The sequence below is a fragment of the Sturnus vulgaris genome, chromosome 18 (assembly GCF_052056855.1).
Source record: "Sturnus vulgaris isolate bStuVul1 chromosome 18, bStuVul1.hap1, whole genome shotgun sequence".
Classification (NCBI taxonomy): Eukaryota; Metazoa; Chordata; class Aves; order Passeriformes; family Sturnidae; genus Sturnus; species Sturnus vulgaris.
In genome coordinates, this window is record NC_142260.1 from 10,771,491 (window position 1) to 10,796,355 (window position 24,865).

At 41.2% G+C, this 24,865-nt stretch overlaps 1 protein-coding gene across 1 annotated transcript in view; it reads right to left on the minus strand.

Annotated features, from left to right (window-relative positions):
- KIAA1549L (KIAA1549 like) overlaps positions 1–24,865 on the minus strand; it is a 129,260-nt gene that overhangs the window by 14,632 nt on the left and 89,763 nt on the right. Inside the window, exons 14-19 of the mRNA XM_088175743.1 lie at positions 22,536–22,714; positions 20,765–20,982; positions 16,042–16,171; positions 9,513–9,860; positions 2,443–2,540; positions 1,499–1,644 (exon numbers count right to left, since the gene is read on the minus strand). Of these exons, the coding sequence (XP_088031869.1) occupies positions 1,499–1,644; positions 2,443–2,540; positions 9,513–9,860; positions 16,042–16,171; positions 20,765–20,982; positions 22,536–22,714 (1,119 nt within the window). The remainder of the gene's footprint in view (positions 1–1,498; positions 1,645–2,442; positions 2,541–9,512; positions 9,861–16,041; positions 16,172–20,764; positions 20,983–22,535; positions 22,715–24,865) is intronic.

The following is a 24,865-nucleotide window of genomic DNA, read 5'->3' on the forward strand; positions in this document are numbered from 1 at the left end:
CAAAACAGTACATCAGCTTCATCTCATTATTAAATCAATTTATAAATACAACTCATATCAAAAGGACCAGGAACTGACTAGGCCTTTAAAACTGGGACTTTTAGATCTAAAAAAAGTTCTGGGCAGAAATTATATTCTCCAGACCAGGAGGAGTGAAGAGCTAACAGATTACCTTTGACTGTGCAATGGCACCCCTGCCTTGTGTTTTGAAGGGAAGGGGCCATGTACCTTCAGTTTGCCCTCCTCAGCAGCCCTCTGTTGTGACAAGAGCAGGGGTAAAGTTTCTCAAGAGGAAACAGGGAACCTTAAAAAAATTTTTGAGCATTTGGATCAATATTCTTGACTGATAAAATATTGGAAGGATCCAACCCATTTCTCCCCTCATTTCTCCCCCATTAATTACCTGTCTGTCCCACTTTGCTTGGTTGGTACAAAGTGCAACACGAGTGAGTCACACAGCAGTCCCAATACTGCAACCTGTTTTGCCACCAACACTCTCTATACCCTCCCTAAAAATTCTACTGTGTTTTGCAGTACAGATGAGCAGTTTTACTGGATTTTATCAATTCAGAGTCTTGATTAGTGTGCCAGCAGAATGCCATACTTGAACACAGAACATCTGGGACATTACTGCTGTGTCCTTCCTTCAGAAAAGGCCATTTCCTGGTGCTTCTGCAGGATGAGTATTTTAGGATGCAGCTGGTGCTGCACTTACAAAGGGACAGGCATCCTCTGGAGGGCTCCTTCAGTTGCACCAGGAGAAACCCCACCTAATACAGTCTGTCTCCAAATAATCATTTGTTGGAACCCAGAAACCTGGGAGTTTTGAGCTTTCTGTGCTTTCTGACACTGATCCCAACACTGCTTTCGACCTGAAGCCTTGGAGAAGGCTCCAAATTTGAGTGATGGAGTTAAAATCACGGGTGTGTAGTTAAATAGAAGTGTGTGATTTCACATGGTGAAGGGTTTTAAGTTTGAGGGGTTTAAAATAAAGTAATAAGTATGGGACATGATGGAGGGTTTCGAGTGTTGTCTTTCTGTCTTCTTCCTTCTTCACAATTTCAGGCAGTAGTTTCTGGTTGGACAGTCAGTGCTGCACTGTGGGTCACAGGAGTTTGGTTATTGGGTCAAAAGTATCAATAATATCGGTGTTAATTCTCTATTGGTCTGTTTAGCTTTAAGAGACCTTGTAACTAGCTAGGTTCACCTCCATTTTGCTCACTTTTAGCTGGTAGCTGGAAGTGCTGCTGAACTCTCTGTACTTTAGATAAGATTTAATAAACAACCAAGCCCAAACACAAGAAAACTCATCTCCTTCGTGCTTTTTAATCCTGACTCTGAGTGAAGACAGAAGAAAATGAAGACAAGCCACTGATTAGGTGGTGCAATTAACCCATTTACAATCATCCTTATTTGCTCTATCCCATACATTCATTTCTATCCAAAGTAACTGCTGAGGCTCTCAGAGCTCCAAGTTCAATCTGCATTATTTCTTCACCTGAGTGAAAAGCCGATTGATCGAGCGGACCAACAGACATGGGAGCTCTCGAACCCGCTGCAAAAGGGGTCTGGTCGTGGTGCTGGGCCTGGTCTGCTCCACTGGACTCAGGTATTCTCACTTTGCTGCCAATATCTGATGTAGACCTGTGCGTTAAGAAAAAGAGAGAACAGAAATTTTTGTCATTCTGACCTACAGATGAGGATTTGTGGCCACATCCACACTCATGAGCTACAGCAGGGCAAGGCAGCGAGGAGCAATCTGTCCAACTTTGCTCTGCATGACAGAAGTGTGGAGAACAGCTGGACAACAGGAGAAGTCTGGAGAAGTTTGCAAAGAACCCTTTAACCTGGCTGCTATTACACCAAAGCATGTCATTACCATTGTATAGGGGCTTTGCTTGCTGCTTCAAACAAATGCCTGTGAAATGCAGCACTAAAACCAGAGCTTGACCATAATTGCCCAGAGCTTTACCATAATTGCCCAGAGCTTTGCCATATTTCACCAACACAGTCCACAGACAGTCCCAACAGTGTACAGGACATGGTCTCATACAGCAGGAGACCACTGTGGGAAATAGCATTTCCTGCACTTGGGAAATGTTAATGTCTTTGGAAATGTTGCAAGTCCTTTCCACACAGGAAATTTAGAGAATGGTGCTGTGAATGATGCCTCAATCCAGCACACCATTATGTGAGCTGGGGCAAAGAATGCTTTAAAAGAAACAAGAGCCTGCATTTCCTAATTTTATTGACACAGACTAGCTAACAGAAAATTCATTGTTATTTTGTTTTGTGTTAAAATGAAATAAAACCAGCGTGTTTCTAATTTCATTACTGTGTCTTTTTAAGTGCCTTGTAAGTGCCCCCTCAGGGTTTGCCCCGGTTCTTATTACAACAGTGGGTTTTAGAGATCATGCCTAAAATAAAATAATAGATAAATACCTCCTGAGAGAGGCAACAGCCACAGGACCCGTTCTGGGAGGGACAGGAGGGGGAGGAGAACCCATTACCATCTCAGGAAGCTGAGAAAATCTATAAGCCTGGAACAGAGAAAAATAAATATTTTCTGAAACACCGGTAGATCTCAATCAAATTGAAACAAACAAAAAAAAAATCAGAAATTAAATCCCTGCTCTGTGTGCCAGTCAACAGGAAGCTAGCTTTGTGTGCCATCAACAATAATTTCATTTATTAGAGAATTTACAGTGTTCTGGTGACTTTGGAATGTGGAAGAAAACCTGAAAATGAGCTCAGAGACAAGATGAAGTCTAATTAAAATAAAATGTATTAAACACTGTCTCTGTGACATTTGTAACCTGCTGGCAAAGCAGATCTGCTGTGATTATGTGAGACTCAAAGACTGCTTTGGATCATGGGAAAAAAAACCTGAGTATTTTCACTTTCTGCAGGAAAAAAGTATTTCAAAGATTCAGAAAGAATCCTCAGAGCAGTGTGTGTACCGTGCTGAAGCCGCCTGTCAGCAATCCATGTTTCAACCTCTTCCTTTCAGCCTTCAAGAGATGAAAAGAAAATTTTCCACAAAACCCCCAAGTTCTGTAACTTTCCAACACAGCAACAAAGGCCTGGAGCAGTTCTGAAAATGCAGACTGATCCAGAGGAACACCAGGCCCAACCCACAAAGTCACAAAATTAAGCAACTTGCCCACAGTAATTCTGAATTTCATCACCCATACATGTAAAGGATGAATAATTATGTGCACCCAAGAAATGACACATAGTACAAAATTTTCTTCCTAAATCTTTTGCACTGCTGTAAATTAGAGGCCATAATTTTTCCAAATACACTTAAAGACAGAGGAATGATATCTCAGTAGATGCTTCACTAAACTTTCCTTCAACACATCATGGGTGAGGGGTTTTTTTTGTTTTCCTATTGGTTTTTGGTTTATTGTTTGGTTGTGATTTTTTTTCTATTGTGGTTTTCATGATGATGCTTCAGAGCAATGAACAGGAATAAAGATAAAATCAAAGGAATAACAAATAACAAATTTTGGAAAGGCTGACCACTATGAAGAAAATGGCATTTTGATATGTAAAAATGGAGTCCAGTGTTGGGACTTTGGCCCTCTAAACAAGAATCATCTGGTTTAGCCAGAGAAGCTCCTCCACAAACAGCAGTAAAAGTTAAAAACACATTAAAGCACATGGGATGAGTCACACTCTATCTCCTGCCCAGAGAAAGAGCCTACAGGATTTACATGATTATTTCAGACTTACCACCTACATTTAAGTTGGAATTTGGCAATATCAATCCCACACTATATATCAGAAAACACTGTCTTTCAGTAATCATCTTTTAAAATTACACATTTAGAGCATATTCCAACTACCTTCATTCTCAAGTACCTGCAAAACTAGGTCAACAAAAAAGGAAAGGTAACTTATCAAACTGAATTTTGATGTGTCTCCAAGGGAAAAGCAGTACAGACCCAGCATCTTTCTCTGTCCTCTCACTGCTACCCCTTTTAAAGCAGATTAGAAACTCTCAAAGGCATGTTTCTGAAAATATTTTTTTTCTTTCATGCCACCTACAAAGTCTCCTAATATTTACTTTCACCATGCTACCATGATATTTAAAGAATTTCTACATTTAAGCGGGAAGGAAAAAAAAATCTAAAAAGACACTGGTACATTTCTTAGCCAGGGGTTGGAAATGCCGATTTTTAATGAAAGAACTGTAAGGAAAAAAACAAATGCCATTCACATCAAAGAAAACCCCAATTATATTTGTCCTGGTAGTGCTGGAAATGAAATGAAAAAAAAGTGAAATGGTCTGCAATGTCTCTTCTGTATCTCAAACGCTGGCAGTGCCCTGACTGAACACTCCCTCCTGGCTCCACGAGCCTTTCATCCCACATCTTGCTCTCAGCATGCATTTGTGGCAAGTATGAAATCCTTTTTATTCCCTGTTTTAAAGGAACAGCACATGAGATGATGTTTTGGAGTGGAAAATGACTCCAGACACTGTTTAGCAGGGTAGGCAGAGACTGAGGAAGGTCTGGGTTTTCTCTTGTGTGTTGTGCTTTGGAATACAGACATCAAAGGAGGTATTAGGTATTTTAAGGGATCACAGTTCACAAATATGCTGTGACTTGCACTGGAAATTTCTGGGAAAATAAGTAAAATAGAAAATCTAAGCCTTTCTTTTGCTGCTTACACGGGAGATGAACAATTTTGAGTGAGTGGCAATATTTTGCTAATGGCTGGGCAGAGAGAATCCTGTTAGGGTGAAAAATCCTGTAAAAAGATCTGCTACACCACGCTGAGGAACAGGAACAGTCTGTCCAGAGGGGACAGGAGCCAGCCCTCGTGCCCTGAGCTGCCACACACCAACGTGGTGTGGGAGGCAACTCCAGTGAAATTTCTAGACTTTCTCCAATGGGTTGGGGCATTAGTGTTTTCCTGCAGGCAACATATAAATGGGAAAACAGTGTTCAGATGCCAAATTACATCCAAGTTTTACCACAGAGGTCTGTTAAAGATTTTTATGAGCCCTTAGGCTCTTGGCCAACTGGCATGATTGTAGAATTAAAGTCACTTCACCATTGTGAAAACAACAAACAAAAAACACAACCCAGCACATTTCACAGATTTGCCTGATTTTACTCTTCAGAATGTATTTATCCTTTTAAAATGATCCCTTGTTTTTTAGGAAAAAAAACAAAACAAAACAAAACAAAAGTACTAAACAAAAGGCCAAAAAGAACAAAAGACAAAAATCTTAAGAAGGGAAACATTCTGCATGGGTTCCAAACTCTATTTTTTGAAAAATGAGGACGTGTATAATACAAAGGCTGTAACCATCACTGGCAGGAGTTCTCACAGCTGAGATCCAGGACAGACTGCACAGGTAGCAGAGTGCAGACCCCGTGCCACCCTTGCAGACAGAAATGCCAGTGAAGGACTCTGCTGCAGCCAGAACACTGACAACTTAAAAACCAAACTAATAAATTATTTTTAAATAATTTTAAGTGCAGCTTAGCAGCCATTGGGCCAAGGACAATAAATCCTCTGGAGGATGAAGTCCAGCCACCAGCAGACACCTGCACCATTGTGTCCTACACCCCACGACAGCCCAAGGACCTGTCAGGATCTAGAAAGGAAAAATCACAGAAAGCTTTGGAAGGGACCTTAGAGATTATCTAGGCCCCTTGCCACAGTCAGGGACTCTTTCCTTGTTCAAAGCCCCATCCAGCCTGGCCTTGAACACTCCCACAGATGGGCCATACACAACTTTTTGGGCAGCCTGCTGCAGTGCCTCACCACCCTCCCAGTACAGAATTCCTTGCCCATATCTAATCTAAGCCTGCCCTCTGTCAGTCTAAAGTCATTCCCACCTTCCTATCACTACATCCCTTGTAAAAAGCCCCTCTCCAGCTCTCTTGTAGCTCCTTTAGGTACTGGAAGGTACCCTAAGGTCTCTCTGGAGCTGTCTCTTCTCCAGGCTGAACAATCCCAAGTTTCTCAGCCTGTGTTCACAGGCCAGCACACAATAAGTATGGGCCAAAGCAGAAACTTTGCAGTTAGTTTTAAGGCTACATTTCTCTAGTTGCAATGTTTAAATTTTACCACTTTCCACTTACAGATTGGTCTTGGGTGAAAGTATTCATTGTAGCCTTCTAATGACAGAAATATCCATTTCCTTACATCTCACCAGAGGAATTAAAAGGTCAGCGTCCTTGTTAACTCACTGAATGACTAAACTTATTTTATTATAAAACTGCAATCCAGGAATAATGCAAATTTATTGATTTGCCTTTGCCTTTATAGCTGTCCTGTTTTATACTGAGCAGCTGTTATTGGAAGTGGCTGGATTTTGGTAAAATACTCCCACTTTACCTCTGTTAAATGAAAGGGAGCTCTGAGGACAGGGATACTTTACCAGTCTCTCAGGCTGTAAGTGCTGGGCATCAGTCTGTGGGTCTCACCTTGGGACCCAGAGCTCTGTTACTCTCACTCCTCTCTCCAGAGCATTGAAGAGGAGAGATGGAAACTGGGCCAACTTTGTGATGGAGAGGGTTTTCTTTCCTGTTCTCAGCTCTCACTTGACTCAGCTGAGCAAATTTCCAAAGCTGCATTGTGACCAACCAAGGCACGGAGCTGGTGTCACACATTCAACCCTTGAACTCCATCCCCCAGTCACAGCACCCCAGCTGGGTGCCAAGGACTCAGCCAAGTGTTACTCATCATGTTTTTGGAAGCTCCACAACAACAGGGAGATTTTGCATTTCAGTGGTTTTCCTCTGCCAGGAGAAGATGTGAGCCCCACGTGCAGCAATGGTCTTTTCACAGGTCACCCAATGGGAAGGGTGGCAAACAGGCATTCCCTCACACAAGCTACAGGTAATTTTGGTATTAATGGCAGCATGGACAGAAAAACCCAACCAAGCAAATAAAAAACACACAGAAGGCCTCAAAAGGGAAAAGAAAATGGAAAAGGAAAAAAAAAGATGTGTGCACAATGGAACGATACACAAATGTTTGATGGTGGGACTAGCCAAGAAGTTGACTACAAAAAATCAAAGATCCACAAGTTGGAGGACATCTGAAGAAACACAGAACTAAAGAGTGGCTCTGGACCCTTCTGCACTTGTTCCATCTAAGCAGAAAAAATGCTCTTGAATTTTCAAAGATTGAATTTTCATTTTCAAAATGCTCAGTGTTTTGAATCGTCACAGCACTGATGATGTTGACTTTTAATTGCCACTAAGAATTGAATTTTAAGAAAGGGCAAAAAAGACTAATTCTTGGCTTACAGAGGTAACAATCATTGCAGTGCACAGGTGCCTCTCATCCCCAAAGCTGGGGATATTTTCAATTCCAACCCTCCACCCCCCATGAGAACAAACCAGAAAATGGGGTGGTTGGAGCACGGTGCATATTCATGAAACTGATATGAAGAAAATGATGAATTACCAGCCCATATCCAAAGCCCAGGAGTCTGTGCCTATCCCAATCTGTGACAATCAACTGGCTTCAGGGAATTTAACTCTGTCTTCAGAATGCCAGAAAGATAAGCAAAAGGTCCCAAACACCCAGATGATTTAGGAGAGTTATAAGTCTTAGAAAGACAAAAGTGAATCATTCACCATAAAAAGGGTGGCTATTATATTTTTTTAAATCCTCTCACCATATAATATTTTAAATTTCATTGTAGAAAGATTCTTTGAAATGTCGAGGTAATTTGATTCCCCATTAGCTGTCTCTTAAGCTTTTAATCGAATTCTAACCATAAAATATGATTATATACTGTACAAATTCCATCAGACCAATTTCAAAGTGCCAGAAATAACCTTTAGCATGATTTAAATAGGATCAACCTGAACCTTTGCAGGCAGTGCCACTGGCTTTCAGCTATGTTCAGAATAGTTCAGAAGCAGCATCCCTTAATGTATTTTTTATTGTCATGGACGGAAGTCATGGTAATGGTTATTTTGAACTGAGGACATTTTTCTGCATTATCTTCTTATTCTAGCCAGAGTTAGGGACTCAATTTGAAATACATTCTTTAAAAAAAAAAATCTGACCAAAAAAAAGCCTTAAAATGAACAATTTATCACACCGGTATTGTAAGATGGGCTATTTCTTATCTGAAAGCAACCACCTCTGGTTTAGATTTGTATCTGACATAAAAGAAAATATATGGTTGAGTTTCACATCACCATATGTGGGAATTCAGGGGCAGTTTCACATGTGAGGGTGTGCACAGTGCTCATATCACTTCTGTCTAGACACCTACAAAATTCCATTAACAATTTCCACCCTTGGGTTTAAGTTCCTAATTCACATATTACTTCTGCGAGGTGAGGACGTGTTAGCTGCTGCTTGAGGCTAGAAATTGAAAGATAAAGTGAGGTATAAGGTCAACTAAGAGACCTGTGGACTTAAATCTTCTCTAGATTTCTCCTCTAGAGACCCAAGCCAATAGCTGTAAGTGCAAGACTACCAATAACAGCCCACATTTCAGGTTGCTCTGCAGTGGTGAACCTCTCCAATGATGCAGAAATGTTGGTCTTCTCTAACTATCACCATAATTCTTCCAGAAAACCACATTACCTCCTAATATGCATTCACTGAGTAGAAGGAGATGTACAGACAGGTTTGGGATCTGTTGAACAACCTGTAGCCTATTTTTTTAATTCTTAGTGCAACTTAGACAAGGACAGCCTTGCTGCTAAAACAGATACTGAGTCTTTCATGCTGTGGCTCACTCATCCTTCCAACTGCAAAGTCTAGGTTGGTGTCTAGTCAATGTTATAAATACATATTATGGTATTGGCTTTTTGCAAATATTAGGGTGGATGCTCTATGTGTGGTGTTGAAATGGTTTCAAGATATAGTTTTCTTTAGGAGTAGCATAAGCTAATAAAATGTCTTTATATAAAGTGAGCTACCTGCTTGGTTGGATAACACCCAGTGAACAGCCATACTGATATACCAGCTACCAGCACTGACCATCTGCAGACATTAAAGACCACAGCCCAAATTAAGACTGATAAGAAAAATAAATTAAAACCAAAAAACACACATGCTCTAAAAAGGCAGACTCAAGAAGTGGCCATGTAAAACAGTTCCTGGAATATGGAAAATAGTTTATAGAAAATGTATGATGGGTCTATGAATATGCAACAGGATGATGAATTTAAGGGGTGTCTCCAAAGCAGCAGGAGTGCTCTTGGCTGAATGCCAAGCACCCAGCCATTATAACCTTTTGCTTTATTGTTTGTCTCTTACTGTCTTTTATGAAACCTTTTAAAATCCACCAGGAAAGTGAACCTCGTTTTTCACACACAGCAAGCACATATGTATATATATATATGTACACATACATATATACATTATATATATACATATATATATATTCACCACCCTACACACACTTATTCTCTGTCAACATCTGCTTTTACACACATAGATGGGACTATTTAATAAAAACACGAGGCCCAGCATAGAAACACCCTTGTGCCTTCAGAACGAGCAGCCGCACTTACGGGCCTAGGCAGGCTGTACTGGTACATGTCCGGCCTGTAGGTGGGCACCCACTGCACGCCCGCCCGCGGCCGGCTCATGGTGCCCGGGGCGCTGGTCACCACCTCGGAGTAGGGCAGGTGCGGGGCCGAGCCGTAGGCGTCCTGCCGGGGCTGGCCCCCGTGGCCAGCGGAGGCCAGGCTGAAGGCCTCCTCCAGCAGCATGTGCATCTGCTGCCGCACCTCGTCGATGGACGGCTGCGAGCTCAGCGTCGACGTCTCCGAGTGCCCCTTGGCCTGCCGCGCCCGGCCGTAACCCCGCGGCTCGTTGACGCGGTCCACGTTTGTTTCTTCTATGATTTCAGGCTCGGTCTGGTGGGGAGGAATGAAAGTATTTGTTAAAAGTTTTACAACACAGTGAGACACTCGGCCATAATTCCGTGGCTCATTGATGTGGTCTACATTTGTTTCTTCCATGATTTCAGGTTCAGTCTGGTGGGGAGGAATAAATGTATTTTTTTTGTTAAAGGTTTTACAGCACAGTGAGACACGCGGCCGTAACTCCACGGCTCGTTGACACGGTCCACGTTTGTTTTTTCTATGATTTCAGGCTCAGTCTGGTGGGGAGGGAATAAAAGTATTTGTTAGTTTTACAGTACAGTGAGACACCTGGCTGTAATTCCGTGGCTCATTGATGTGGTCCACGTTTGTTTTGTCTGTGATTTCAGGCTCAGTCTGGTGGGGAGGGATAATGGTATTTGTTAAAGGCTTTACAGCACAGTGAGACACCTGGCCGTAATTCCATGGCTCGTTGATGTGGTCCACGTTTGTTTCTTCTATGATTTCAGGCTCTGTCTGATGAGGGGGGTAATAAAAGTATTTTTTAAAGTCTTTACAACACAGTGAGACACTCGGCCGTAATTCCATGGCTCGTTGATGTGGTCCACGTTTGTTTCTTCCATGATTTCAGGCTCTGTCTGATGAGGGGGGTAATAAAAGTATATGTCAACGGCTTTACAGCACAGTGAGACAATAATTTTAGAAAAATCAAGATTTTAGCTAAAAGATAGATTCGCTAGAATTAAAGCAGATAGGTAGATAGGCCTTGCTGGAAATAATTAAGAGTTCATAGTCAGTTAAAAGAAACCGGACTTGAGATAGTTATCTCGAATTTAAGTGACTAATTGCTTGTCATCTCTATGTTTGCTCAGCTGGGTTTGCAATGAGAAAAGGAGAAACTGATAAATAGATCTAAAGAAACACAAACAATTGTAAATCTTTTGTATCTCGAAACCAATTCAAAAGTCATGAAGGGAGTAAACTGGAGATCTCCCAGAGCTCATTTGTATTGTCATCTATGGGAGGGGCTGAAAGTTCTAGGTGAGGAAGACTCACCTTACTTCCTCTTTTCATGACCCCTCCCCATAAAAAAGACCACAGACTCAATTGAGAAAACAAACCACGCATGGTTAGTAGCCTTTTAAGCTAAGGAAGCAGGGAATGGGATGTGCTGGTGTTATGAATATGTAATCATTCAAAACTTTTGTAAATAAATAGACTCTGTGATCACTTGTGATTTCGCAGTGCATTTTAGGGAATTATCCCACACAGCTGCCCAGCGCTGGATTAAACATTCACTTTCTAACTCTCAACTCAGAGAGGCTTTTGTCCATCACCGTTGGGTATCAGTATTAGATCAACACCCATATTTTAGTAAATCAACAGCATTTGTGCTGCTTCAGCATTCTCAAACACAGGTGTAACACGTACAAATCGGGAATTGTGACAATATAGACTCTCAGTGAATATTGGAAAGAAATTATGTGATGCAGGGAGGCATAATAGCCTTTTATATTCTACATTGCTTGCTGGGAAAAGTATCAGAGTTGTGCTACTCTGTAGCAGATTAAACTGTCAATGACTCACTTAAAAACAATTAGAATTAAGGTTTGAATTCTTGTCTTAGTTGTGGTATCAATGGCAGTGTAACTGTGGCAGGAAGAGTAGGGTTCCCTAAATAATGCCATCACTGTGAGGGACCCCTTACAAGGGACAGCTTATTACAGCCAGAGAGACTGAAACTCCTTTGTTCATGCTCTCACATTAAGATTTCTGAAGAACTAAATTTTAGGAGTTTTTCTGAACTTCTTAACAGTGACACCACAAATCCAGTCCTGTATTTTGCAGAGAACACCCTGGCCCAGCTCAGGGGTCTTACCCAGCCCCCAAACAGGAGCTGCAGGTGTTTATACAAAGTGAACCTGGGGACAGGAATGATGCACATTCTCCAATGAGCAGACAGTGCCTGGGCAGCTTGGCTTGAGGGGTTACACCTCGGGTGAGTCCTGCTCTACACATGGCTACAAACAGAAATCACCTCCATGAGGTTTTTTTTTTTTGGCTGTAACTCCATGACAGAAAACAACCATCACATTGCAAGAAGTTGAGAGTGGAATAACACAATTCATTTGTACTTTGTAAGATCAGTTTTACAGCCCGGAGTTTTTTTAAATATATGTTTTAAACCAGCAACTGATTCCTTATAATTCTTTAAATACCTGTAAAATGCATTGACTATGCCAGGATAACTGGGATGAGCAATAGGATATGTGCCTCCTTCTATACATAGCATGTGGTTAGAGACTGTGCTAGTGCTTAAAATAGCCACAAATAAAAGAATACAACAGGATGTTCTTGTTAAAAATTCCAGCACTATCCTGATCATTTCAGTGTTCTCTAGCTCCTAGTGTGGCATTTTTTTCCCCTGTAACAATGCTTTTCTACACCTGAATAGATAAGCAACTGTGCCCCCAAGCTTTGCAAGCTATAGGACACTCAGAAAATAACATTTTAATCCTTCTTGGAGGGAAATATCAAAGTGGTTTTCTTCTTCTGTCATCAGCCACTCAGGAAAGAGTCACACTGATAGTAAATCTAAGTAAAAAAAATAATTTGCTCTCTCTGTTTTAAGTATACTATATTTCGTATTTAATGAAAGTATTGCAGTAATTAAGATAAAAAAATAAATGTTTGCACATTAGAATTTAACCATAATTTACATAGTTGTGGTTATACAGTATATTATCTAAATTCAAAACCACAAACACAAATTCAGGCTTCCCACATGGCACACACATCAGATTGGGAGAGGAGGAATGCAACTGCACTATATGACCTTAAACAGAAAAACTTCGTAAGAAATCTTCAACTAAATACTCTTCCTTAATTTTATTCCTTCATTTTGATTCCATTGTCGTTTCTGTTGCTACAATAAATAAAAATCAGACACATTTTAGAAGGCTGACTGTAAAATGCAATGCTAGTTTGTGTAAGTGCAGCCAAAGAGACTCTGAAATCATAATATCCTGACTTGATGATTAATAACCATGGTTCTTCTATTTGCTCATGCCAGCAAAAATGAGAGTGGAACCCCACATAGAGCTATTAGTACCCAATGCTGAAATAAATCAGGTTTTCTTCTACAACTCACTGGTGAAGCCATTAGACCTCCACAGAATGTTTAAAATATATCACATGCATACAAGATGGATATTCACAGCCAACATTAAAGCAGCTTTGATTTATTAATATTAAAGCTCACGTGAAGATTTTGGAGGAGGGTAATAATCATTTCTTTTCCTCATACTTTAAAATCTATTTCAATTCATTCTACCACTTTCTGAGGTATGCCATTTGCTATCCTATCAACTGAAATTTGTAGCTATCATAAATAGAGGCCACTACATGTTAATGCAACCATTACATAAAATCATACACAGTTACTGTAATAGAAAGAACTAAAAGTACATGAAGAGGGCAAAAAAACCCCTGCAGTGAGAGACTGACTTTATACACCTCTCGAATAATTCTGCTGCTGCAACTTTATCAGTAAAATTCTTTGTGTGAGCGTTAATCTATAAGCTTTGGGATGCATTGCATTAATTTAGCTATATCAACAAAATTATGCCCGTGAATTATTTTGTATACTGATCTCTTAGACATGTATAACAAGGTCATTTTCTTCCATACCAAAAACAGCCTAAAGATTTTCTGCTCTTGTATAAATTTCATTAGAGCAGTCTAGAGGTTCTAGAGTCTTTCATTATGGCATTTACTCTACACACAGTTGTTCACAAACTTGTGAAAAATAATAAACATGTTAATAAAGTCTCCTTAATCTAATTCTTAGTTGAAGGTGATGATAGCAAAACCTGTTGTGATTGTTTAAAATGGAAAGCTAGGTACTGTTCAATAATAGTTCATTTATAAAAGACACTATAAAGGCAAATAATATACTGAGAACATCAAACAATAGAATGTACACTCCATAATACATATATATTCCATATGGACAAATATAGAATATTATATCTTTATCCTCCTCTCCTTACCAGTTTTTAGCCCTGAGAAACAGAAACATGGTTCAGAGAAGTATCACAAAAAATGTAATTATAGAGAATGAAGTATTTTTAGAAAAGTATGAATGAAGTATTTTAGAAAACCATTTAGAAATTTGTTATTGAAAGGAAAACTTGTGGTTGTGCACATGACTGAGGAATTCTTAAGCAGTTTTCTTAAAGAATCTGGGAAATCTCAATTTATTTCTTTAAAAATAAAAGCATTATTATCTTTGGGAAGAAAAACCTCAACACATAACCTGGGTATATTGGTAACACCTCACATTCCCCCCAGAATTTTTTATGCTGTAAAAAAGTCTCACAACAGGAAGGCAATATGAACTATTTGATTCATAAATTGAATTATTTGGCACTGCTTATAAAATGCAAATTCCACTATTCTTTGGCAGGACTTGCTGCTAAACACCATGCTGGGAGGAAGAGGCTAGCAGCAGTCTGAGAAGGCTGGAACACTCAATATGACAAATCAGATGTCAAGAATGGTACCAGGTGTTGCTGCACGAAACAGAAAGGGCACAGGGCACTCAGAGCAGCCCTTTCTGACCCACGTGCACAGGTGAGGTTTCCAGAGGTGCTGTAGCAGGTGAGATCCATGGATCCCGTGGCTGCAGCCATCACTGGGTATCCTGGGAGATGTCACACACAGCTCCAGCACGAGTGGGGACCAGCCCACGCTGCAGGCTCAGCCTTGGCAGCTGAATCTCAATATCCTGTCCCATTTTCCCGGTGGCATTGCTGTGCTTTCAGATGGGGAATGCATTCAGAGCTGGGAGAGGTGCACTGCAGTGAGTCTGCAGTCATTGGGCACAGGGATTTTATGTAACTTTATCAGTAAAGCACTGTGCCAGACACAGGTCGCCCAACTGCAGCACCAAAGGCGAGGCAAAAGGAATTTTTTCTGTGATGTGCACATATCTCAGAGTTTATAATTACCCTGTGGACACTTCAGAATCTGCATAAGCTCATTAATCTACTTTCAAGGTTTTTAACAAATTTACTTTAAAATATGTTTTATATATAGCATACACAATATATTGAAATACATTTTTAAAATCTGATGCCATGAATGTTTTCAGAATGTTTTCAACATTGATTTCCAGGGAAATATCCCCTGTGAAAAAACAGTTTTTATTAGCATAGTATTGGGATCCTAATTCCTCAGAAAGCAGTGTAGCAGTCAGCCCACTCACACGGCCCCACATGACCCTGCAGTCTGATGGGAAGTGGCCAAATGCAGGGAATCATTTTGGAAATCTGACAACTACAACACGTCCTGAAGGATTCTGTTTAAGGTTTAAACTTCCCTGAGCACAACCCCCCACATTTGGTACTTTCTTCCACCTTGCTAAAAACACATTCCTGGCAGAGAAAGGGTTGACAATGAAACATCCCCCACCAAAAAGTGTTTTTCACCTAGAATATTTAGAGGATGGGCAAGCACAGGTAAACTTCTAGGGACTGATCTTCAGGGCTGGTTGAGCTACAGTAGCTTGTACACATGACAAAGAATTGAAAAACTCGACATTGCCCCAGTGTGGGGACTATTTTTAATTCTCCTTCGGGGTTCACACGGTGTCAGCTTGCACCCAGTGTTTGTTCAGACTGCACAACACAACCCCTCTGCCTTGTGCTGGCTGCATGAGCTCCTTGGACCATAAAGCAGCTCTCCTCTGAATGGGTTTGACATTTACCTACACAAAACCTTCCCAGTTCTGATGGGAGCAGGAGGACAATACTTGTCCCCAGGGGATTTCCACAAAACACTGACATTGGGACTTAGGTGAAAATCCCAGAAGCTGGCTGCTCATTCTTCTGAATCAAGAGAGCAGCTCCAGGCTGTTCTTCAGAACAAACAGAGGATTTTAATTGCAATGAAAAAAGCTCACTGGCAAGTAGCCACACATTTAGAAGAACTATCTAAATTCAAGATTTAATACTTTGGCAAATAATGGGGTTTGGGCAAACGCTTTGATTGCACCTCAGACTGTAAAATGATGTAGAGTGATAAAATACATGAAGGAGTCTGAGCTCACATAAACTCCTGTAACACCAAATATCTCATGGCAATCTGTCTTGTGGCTTATCAATAGTTCCCTGGGTTCAGGAGGAAGTGAAGAGTTTCCCAATAAACTTACATCATATCCACTGTTTCTGATGCCACGTCTAGGCCTTTCTCGAGTCACCAGAAGATCCATCTCAGTCTCCCCTGGGCTGGGACTGTTCAGGGACTGCCTGCTCCTGTACACCGAGTTCTTCAGTGGCTGCCTGGAAAACATGAAATGAGAAAACAGTAAAATGAAAAAAAAAAAATTAATGACAGGAACTAGCTGTCAATACTCACCTTTATTCTAAAATTATGATGTTCGTAAAAATGCCACTTTGTTACAGGATATTCTTTCTACATATATGAAGTGCTAGAAATCAGTAACCTTACTAAGAGATGATTAATTGTTTTTTAAGGTTTAAGGAAAAAAAAGTTACATGATAGACATGGACATTGTAGGTGGGAGCTTATCAGAATATGTCCCAAGATGGAATATGTCCCAAGAAGATATCAGGACTCTTTTAACTACAGCTCATATGATTCAAATGCATTTTAAAAACACATATAAAAAAACAACAGCCTCTCCCACACACACAGATGGGGAGTGGAGATTTTGGTTGCTGCTGATCTTGAGCAATGAGAGAGAAGCAGAAAAAAGCTCCACTGAAACAAACCCCCAGCAAAGGGAACAGGAAGAGACACAGCAGTGGGAGGAAACTGCTTGCAGGATGCTGGTTTTAAATAGCCAGATTGGTAACTGGCCACAGCTTTCTCAGAGAGCTGTGCTTCCTGGAATTCAGCTGCTCCACTGAGACCAAGTGCTGCTCATCCCTGGGCATTGGCTTTCCACTGCTGGGTGCTCCAAACCAAGGGGAAGCAAACACGATAGAAAGGCAGAATAAAACTGAATATCCAAAATCCCCAGTAATCCCTCCAGCAAAACCATTTCTGCCCCTGTTGCTGGTTATGTAAAAACAAATGCAGCATCCCTGTGTGAAATGCAGAGCATATCTGTACATATCTGCAGGAGGCCTGGCCAAATGGTGGTACAGGAACTTTATGCTTCATCAAGCTGCATCTTTTAAGAAGGCTATTTCTACACCCACAGAGTTTATGTGTTGTTCTCACACTGTATCTGGCCATTACTCATTTTGTTGCACACTCCAGAGAAGCACTGGCTCTGAAGTAGATCAGTAAGAGATGAAATAATGGCATGCCAGCTTCATTTATTAACACAGTAATTACACTGCTAGAGCCTGATACAAAGTTATCTTTGCCTAGCCATGCTGTTTTTCTGCCTTGTGCAATTACTCCATTCAGAATATTAAAATTAGATCAGGTCATCTAACACGTCCCTGTGCTGCTTATTTTACACAGGGGACCTGCCAGTGCTCATAGTGAAGTAAGACAAGTTGCACTATTATGTCTGAAGTCACACTTTCAAGTCTCTTCATGGTTGAACTTCTCAAGAACCATCAATGAAAAGAACAGACAAGACAGTCCAAATTAATTCACTGATAAATAATTCTTCCGTTATTCCAGATCTTGTTAACAGCACTTTTTTCCTTGACAGATCAGAGCATCAGAAACTGATTTGCAGAAATGCAGAAAGTAGGACATTTACATGATCAGACAGGATAAAAGGTAGGGGGGGAAAAAAATCAATTTCACGCTTCTGATTTAAAAAATTACTCGGGCATGTACTTAGTTTTAAGGCAACTTTCCAAAACTTCTGTGTGACCTTTGATCACAAATCATCATGCTTGTGTTGGAAAGTCCCAAGTGCACTGCCACAACAGAAGACAAGCAGAGTTTTGGCATAAGTTTCCCCTACAAAAATTATATTGAATAAATTCTTTCTTCCTGTGTAGTCGTTCTCTGACTATACCATTGATATTACCAGAAAACAGATTATGCACAGGGTAATCTGATCTGACAATCTTCATCTTCTTACATCAAAGATCTCTAAAATGTCATGTTTTACAGTATGTCCATAAATACTTAGTTGAGGCAATTGTGATATATTTTCTAAGGGATTCGAATATACAGCTCTATAAAACATGCAGATTCTTGACCTGATTACAAACTATTAAAGAAAATCCAAGAATAGTGCATATCATCAGTAGGCTCTTAAAAATTACCTTGAGATTGCCAATTACCTCATTTAAGAGATCTCTACTAATGAGAAAGGAGGTATGAACAGGAACAACTGGCATTCAAATGGGTTAGGAAGTGCCCTCTGGGAACACAGCTGGAGTGTTTTAAAACATGAGGATTATGACTGAAAGATACCAAGAGCACAAAGCTCTTTGTTCTGAAAAAAACTCAAATCATTTAGCAGCAATGTTTTGTAAATCACTTTTAAATACAATTTTGAATTAATCTGAAATATAAAGGTAACCTTGAGTAATCAACTGCATCCCTATTTTCTGATGTGTTTTGGAAGTGCTGTAACAATGGGACTTAATTGAGAGGAATATATACAAAAGAGAAAAGAGGAGAATAGACCTTTTCCCTAGAAACTTTGAAATCTTTGACTTAGTTTTTAGTGATATCATTTTAAAATTTGCAATTTTTCAAGTTTTAATTGCTGTAACAATGATTCAAAACAGAAAAAGATAGAAATAATTTTTTTTCAATTAGATGCTTACCCATATTGCTTTTAAAGCAATTTCATTACAGTACAGAAATGCAATTGCATTTATTAATCTATCAATAACCAAACCTCACATTACCTTGTAGTATTTTTCAAGGCTTTCCTCCAGCAGTGGACAAATTTTAGCCATCTTACAAGATGGAATTTTAGTCATCTTATTTTTGTTAGAAAAATAAGGACAATAATTGTCATGCGTGTTGCAGAATATCAAATTCACTTCCAGGTCTTAATATGGAAATTTTAGCACAGAATTCAGAACTGGTTTGTTTGTAAACATTTGCAGCATCTGTAGAGTTCATTAAGTGTTCTGTGTCTTCACAGAAATTGCATCACAAGTGGTTCTGTCTCCTCATACAGATAATATATTTAACAAGTCCAGCAGCCAGCCTTTTATGGTGCAGCTAGACTTTGGAATTGCTCTTGCACAGGAGTTTTCCTGCCTCCTAACACTTTCTATCGTGCCAGAGACCACTGTCTCAAACAGACTGTGACAGATTTACACAACACACTGGAAAACACGCAGGAAAAGATGTGTGGGATCTTCCCACACACTGCCACGTGAACAAACAAACAGCAGTGTATTTAACAAAAAGCCACAAAGTGTGGTGGTGTTAAAGCTCCAGGTTAAGGTTTTAAACATCTCCTGAGAGCCATGTGACACATAATGAACGTCCAAATTAATGCCTCAACCAGTCACAGCCACTCCAGTGTGTTGAGGGAATTTTCCAGCTCTCTGGACTAAATGCATTCCTCAACAAGTGTTTCCCAGTGCTCTGTCTGTACCTCCTGGACAGAGTGTGCAGAGCAGGGCTCTCACGGTAGGAAAGCTCCATTTCTTACCTTCTCAGTGCACAATAAACTGGAAAACTGCACAAGGAAATGCTGCCCCAGGACATCCAGCACGAACAGAACATACACCTGAGTCAGCATCTTTTCTCCTCACGGACCAGTGCAGCCCTGGCAAACAGCTCTTCCAGAGCAGTGTCCCTCAGCCACTGAACTCTGGGACTACAGAAACACATCTGATCTCAGCCTTCCCCCATATGCTGAGCCAGCAGTGCTTTTGTGGTTCCCATTACAGTCTCTTTCATCCCTGTGCCCCGAGGGTAATTGCTGCAGTTGCACTGTGTGCAGTGCCTGTGTCACCAGCCATGCAGACAATTTGCACTCAGAGGAAAATTTTGGTCTGAGCTTTCCAGGAGATTGCATCTCCAGGTCGGAGGGCCATTTCCAAAGGAAAGGTGCTTCAGTGTCCCTTTTTCTCTCCTGAATCACTTGATGTTAGTCCCTGATTATAGTAAGAAGCAGAGCCCTCCTGTGCAAGGTGTAATGGCAAACACACTCTTTTATCATCCTTCACACCTCCAGAACTTCCAAGGAAGAGGAATCTGCACCCTGTGCCGTTCCTGGGGCAGGACTGCTGTGATCTCCTCTTTCCAATGTGCCAGCTTGTGTTTCAGAGAGCACCAGCAACAGAGCACCCACCCAGCAGCTCAGGCACAACCAGCACCTGCACTCCCCCCTCATTTCTAAATCGGGGTTTGGAATGCTACTCATATGCCATCCTCAGGAGACAGGGAAGTGTTAATCAAACATTGGTAATGTTATACAATGTGCCAGCTTCACGTGACAGAGGAGCAAATGTTGAATTTCTCAGTTAAAGGCACAGGATGATCACCAATAACAGGCACACACAACATCTTACAGATACTATCACTGCAGGACTTACATGGACAACGCACTGGTTCTAGCTCATGCCCACTGCAATAGTTGCATTCAGATTAAAATAATGACAAAATACTAACACCACTGTATTTTGAAAAAGACCCAATTCAGATGCTAACTTCCTGCCTAAAGTCTGCTCTGAGTATCACCAATAACATTACTACCACTTTTTCTGTTTACCTTTCAGAATGGCTCACAAGAACTTGCAACAGTCCCTTCCCTTATTTTGTTTTTCTTTCCATTTGTTTTTTTTTTTTAGCCACACTGCACCTTTACCAGAGGACATGCTTTTCATAGGCTGTATGAATTTTCTTCATAAAGCAGAAGGGACCAGTGACCATATAATGAACACTTGGCTCATTAAAACAGCCCCTCTGACTCCCAGGGCATCAACTCTCCTCCCAGATGAAGAACTGCAAATAAAAAGTCTCACCTGTTCTTAGGCTCAGCAAAAGGAGATGAGACATCTGCATCTGGATCCAAAATGTGGTCAAGTTCTTTCTGGTTTTTCTCATACATCCTTTTTCTGTCTGTCAACGCCTTGCTATTATCAACCTGTGGGAAATCATAGTACCCTTTCCTCTTGGCTTTCAGGCGCAGCTTGTTGCGGTAGTGCTCTATATCAGACTTCTGCTTCAAAGCCTTGTTCACCTAAAAGGCAAGAAGATGTTTCAGGGCTGCTGGTGGGCTGGCTACCTCCAGAGGATCTTGTCGGCGCCGCGTGTGTCATCGCTCCGTACCACACCGTGCCATCTGCAAGCAGCGAGGAGCTGCAAGTGAACAGAGTCGCTGCATTTTTATGGCTTGGCAGATGGTTAAATAATTTTAGCCTAAAAAGCTGTGTACCGTTACAACAGTGACTCAGAGACACCCACTGAGGAGAAACACGGGCGGTGTCAGCCGACTGCCGTGACCCAACGCCGCGCGCGCTCCGGGGCACCGCGGGCACAGCTCACCCGTGGAAACCCTGCTGGGGAACACAGACAGCACAGCACCCCTGACTGCACAAAACCTTGACTTAGTCACCACTGGTGGCTGGGGAAGAACTCCAGTGAGATGTCATCAAATGTTTCCTTTAAAGTGTGTTTACATGCTTTCTTACAAATCTCTTATAGGCTCAGAGAGGAGCCCTAAAAAAGGGGTGTTAGGTCTGTCCTGGTACAGCTTAGACCCACGGTTTCTCCTAAGTATTGAGAAAATTTCCCTCCTGCTTCAAACTGCAAGTTACTTGGAAATAAGGAATTTACTTGAGCTTTGTGCCTCCAGAGGCAAATTCTACAGTCTTCTCAAGCTCTAGGAAGTGTGTGTGTAAGGCTGCACACAGCAGCAGCAGTGTCATCCTGCTGCCTTACAGAAAAGAGATGCTGAAAGCTAAATAAGCCTTTCTCCAAGATTGGAAGTTACATGGCACATCAGGACTTAGAATACAAGTATGAAATGGAGCACAACAGGCTGCAATAATCCAAGCCCACATGGGACCTCTGATGACAGTCTTTTACAGTGTCCCTGGCAGCAGCCTTCCCTGCTGCTTTTAAACTGGTTTTAGATGTTTAAATGACTGCTGCATTTTGAGTTTGTAAACAAGGCACCTCTGTGGCTTGTTCCCATCATGTTCAACAACTTCCTAAAAGCCTCAGTCCTTTGTAAATGGACTGGTCTTGATTAAATCTACATCAAAACATAAGTATTGCAATCAAAGCATGATTTTTTGGCCAGCATCTGGAGCAGACATTTGTGCCACCCCACTTTTTTCCTTCAAAACAATTGCACCCTCTGTGCAGAGCAAGGCCATGGTCCCACTGCACCCCTTCTCCCTCTGATTGAGATACATTGCTCAGTAGAGCTAGATCAGCTTGGCACCCAGATGATCTATACATATTTTCCTACTCAGCCACAGAATTCATGTAGGAAAAGATCTTATTCTGCTTTCTGCCTTCATGACTCACTTTTTTAAATAGGAGAGAGGGACACTGGGAGGGTAGGAATATAGAAAATCACCTCTTCCAAGGCTGCAGACATTCACAGGTGCATTGTGAAAGAGCAGATCTTAAATTCTCAGATCTCTGAGCCCACAGTGCTAATGGAACTTTATATAGCATAAAGGTGAGAAGCTCCTAGCTGCCCTCAACTCTAACAGGCTTAAGATTGTTCAGCCTGTGTCTGCAGCCAAGGAAGGAGCTGGAGGCACTCTCAGGCAGTCCTACCTCCCCATTGATGATGGCAGACTCCTGGCTCCTCTCGGAAGCAGCATGGACAGCAGGGAGGGCCACGGGTTTGATGGCAATGAGCTGCACCGAGCCCGAGGAGGTGTCAAAGGGGTCCACGGCTGACTTGGCAACGTTGTCAAAGAGAATCCCTCCTTCCTCTTCATCACTCACGGCCACTAGAGCACAGCAAACCCACTCAGCACAAGGACACAGACATTCCTGCTGCATGCTCAAGGGGAAATTCAGCAAGCACACGCTTTGGGTTAGTGATGTGCTCGGTGCACTCAAGGTGCAGAGACCTTTACCCCGGGACAAACATCCCATTAGATCACAGGAAACATTATGAATTCAAAGGATTATCTGTCGCTTCCCCAAAGAAGGTTGATTTCCAATCTGTGCTAATAAGACGGAAAAAAAGAAAAATGACACAGGAAATTATATGAAAATGACAGTGAAAGTTAAAGTAGATGTTGGTGGAACCCTGAACCCTGGGAGTTTTGAACTTTCTGTGCTGTCAGGCACTGACCCCCCCCAAAAGAAAACTTTTTAACCTGAGGCCTTGGAGAAGGATTCCAAAATTGAATGATAGAACTGAAATCACTGGTGTGTAGTTTGAATAGAAGTGTGTAATATCACAGGGTGAAAAATTTAGAATTTGGGGTTTTACAATATAGTAATATATGGAGGGCAAGATGGAGGTTTTGGGACAGAGGTTTCTTTCTTCTTCACCTTCTCCTTCATGGGTATAGGTGGTACTTTTGTGATTGGATAAAAAATGCTGCACTGCAGGTGATGGGTGTTTGGTCATTGTGTCAAAAATAAAAATAATTTAGGTGTTAGTTTTTAATTGGACAGTTAGGCCTTAAAAGACCTTGTAAGGAGAGAGATACATCACCATTTCACCATTTTTAGCTTGTTGGCTAGAAGTGCTGTAGCACTCACTGTAACATAGATAAGAATTAACAAACATTTGAGAACACGAAATACCATCTCTCATGCAATTCAATTCAATCAAGAAGAGGAAAAGAAGATTAAAAAGTGATAAAGTGGTGCCCCATGTGAGGATTGAACTCACAGCCTTCAGATTATGAGACTGAGATTGATTTGCTAGCTTTCACATGGAAATGCACACACAGGTGCCCACGTGCCAAGGCATCAGTAGCTACACCTGACCAAACCCAAGAGTTTAGATTTTTTTCTGTCTTATGCTGGAAAACCAAAGGCATTCTCAAAATTTGCTAAAATAAGTAGGTTTCTCTTTCAAAACTTATTAATACTAAAACCACCATTTATTAAAATAAAAGCATTTTCCACTGTGTGTTAAAAATGCTTACGAAATTGATAGTATCCAATTTTATGTTAATTTTTTGCTTTGCAAGCAGTACCTCAGGTCTCTGTGAAGTTAAACCATTAAAATTTCTTAAGAGCCAGAAAAAGGCTTCTGTAAATCTTTGAAATTAAACGGCATGGCAAAGCATCTTTAGTTTTAGATTTGTATAAAAATGGATAACTCTTCCACATGCAATTGGGCCCTTTCTCCTCCAAATGTTCTTTGCAACCCTGCATCACTTCATCAGCTGTTGAATCTGAAAACTCTAACCCACATTTTGAAATGAAAGAATGACACTAAAGCATGAGCACAAATTCTACAAAGAGATCCTTGCAAACATTTTTGAATAATTATGCTATTAGAGGGAAGAATGCTTGCTCCATCTCCTAACTGACAGGAGCAGAGATCCTCTGCTAAAGAACAAAGTGGTCTGCTCTAAATTTATTTCCTCTGAAAATACACTCTGGTTTAATATTTAATCACTGCACAAATTACAATGGACTTGTATAAACTCAGCAGTTTAGACAGCCAATGATTTTGGTAAGGAAATATTTGACAGCAGTAACATAAAATACAAACCCACAGAGTAAACTCATTATCCCTGTCTGTGCTCAGTGTGACTGGAGCGAGCACCACTTGAGCTTTTGAGCAATAGATGGCTTAAATCACTGTGTCACAATTAAATATTGTCCCTGCAGCTCCACAGAAATGTCCAAACACGACAGAAGCTTTAGTGAGTGTTGGATGTCCCCGTCCCTGCTGGGCTTGTTCAAACACTCCAGAGGTGTGTGCCCAGTGGAATGAGTGGCTCAGTGACAGCCACCCAGAGTGCCAGGGACCAGCAGGACAGCACAGCAGCAGGAGCAGAGAACGAGGGGGGCACTGGGCACATGTGAGCAGGGAGGCATCCACGTTACAGTGAGTGTAAAGGTAAAATGTGGATGCTCTTCCCTGGGGGGATTTTGAAACCCAGTAGCCACAGAGAGCTCAGTTACCT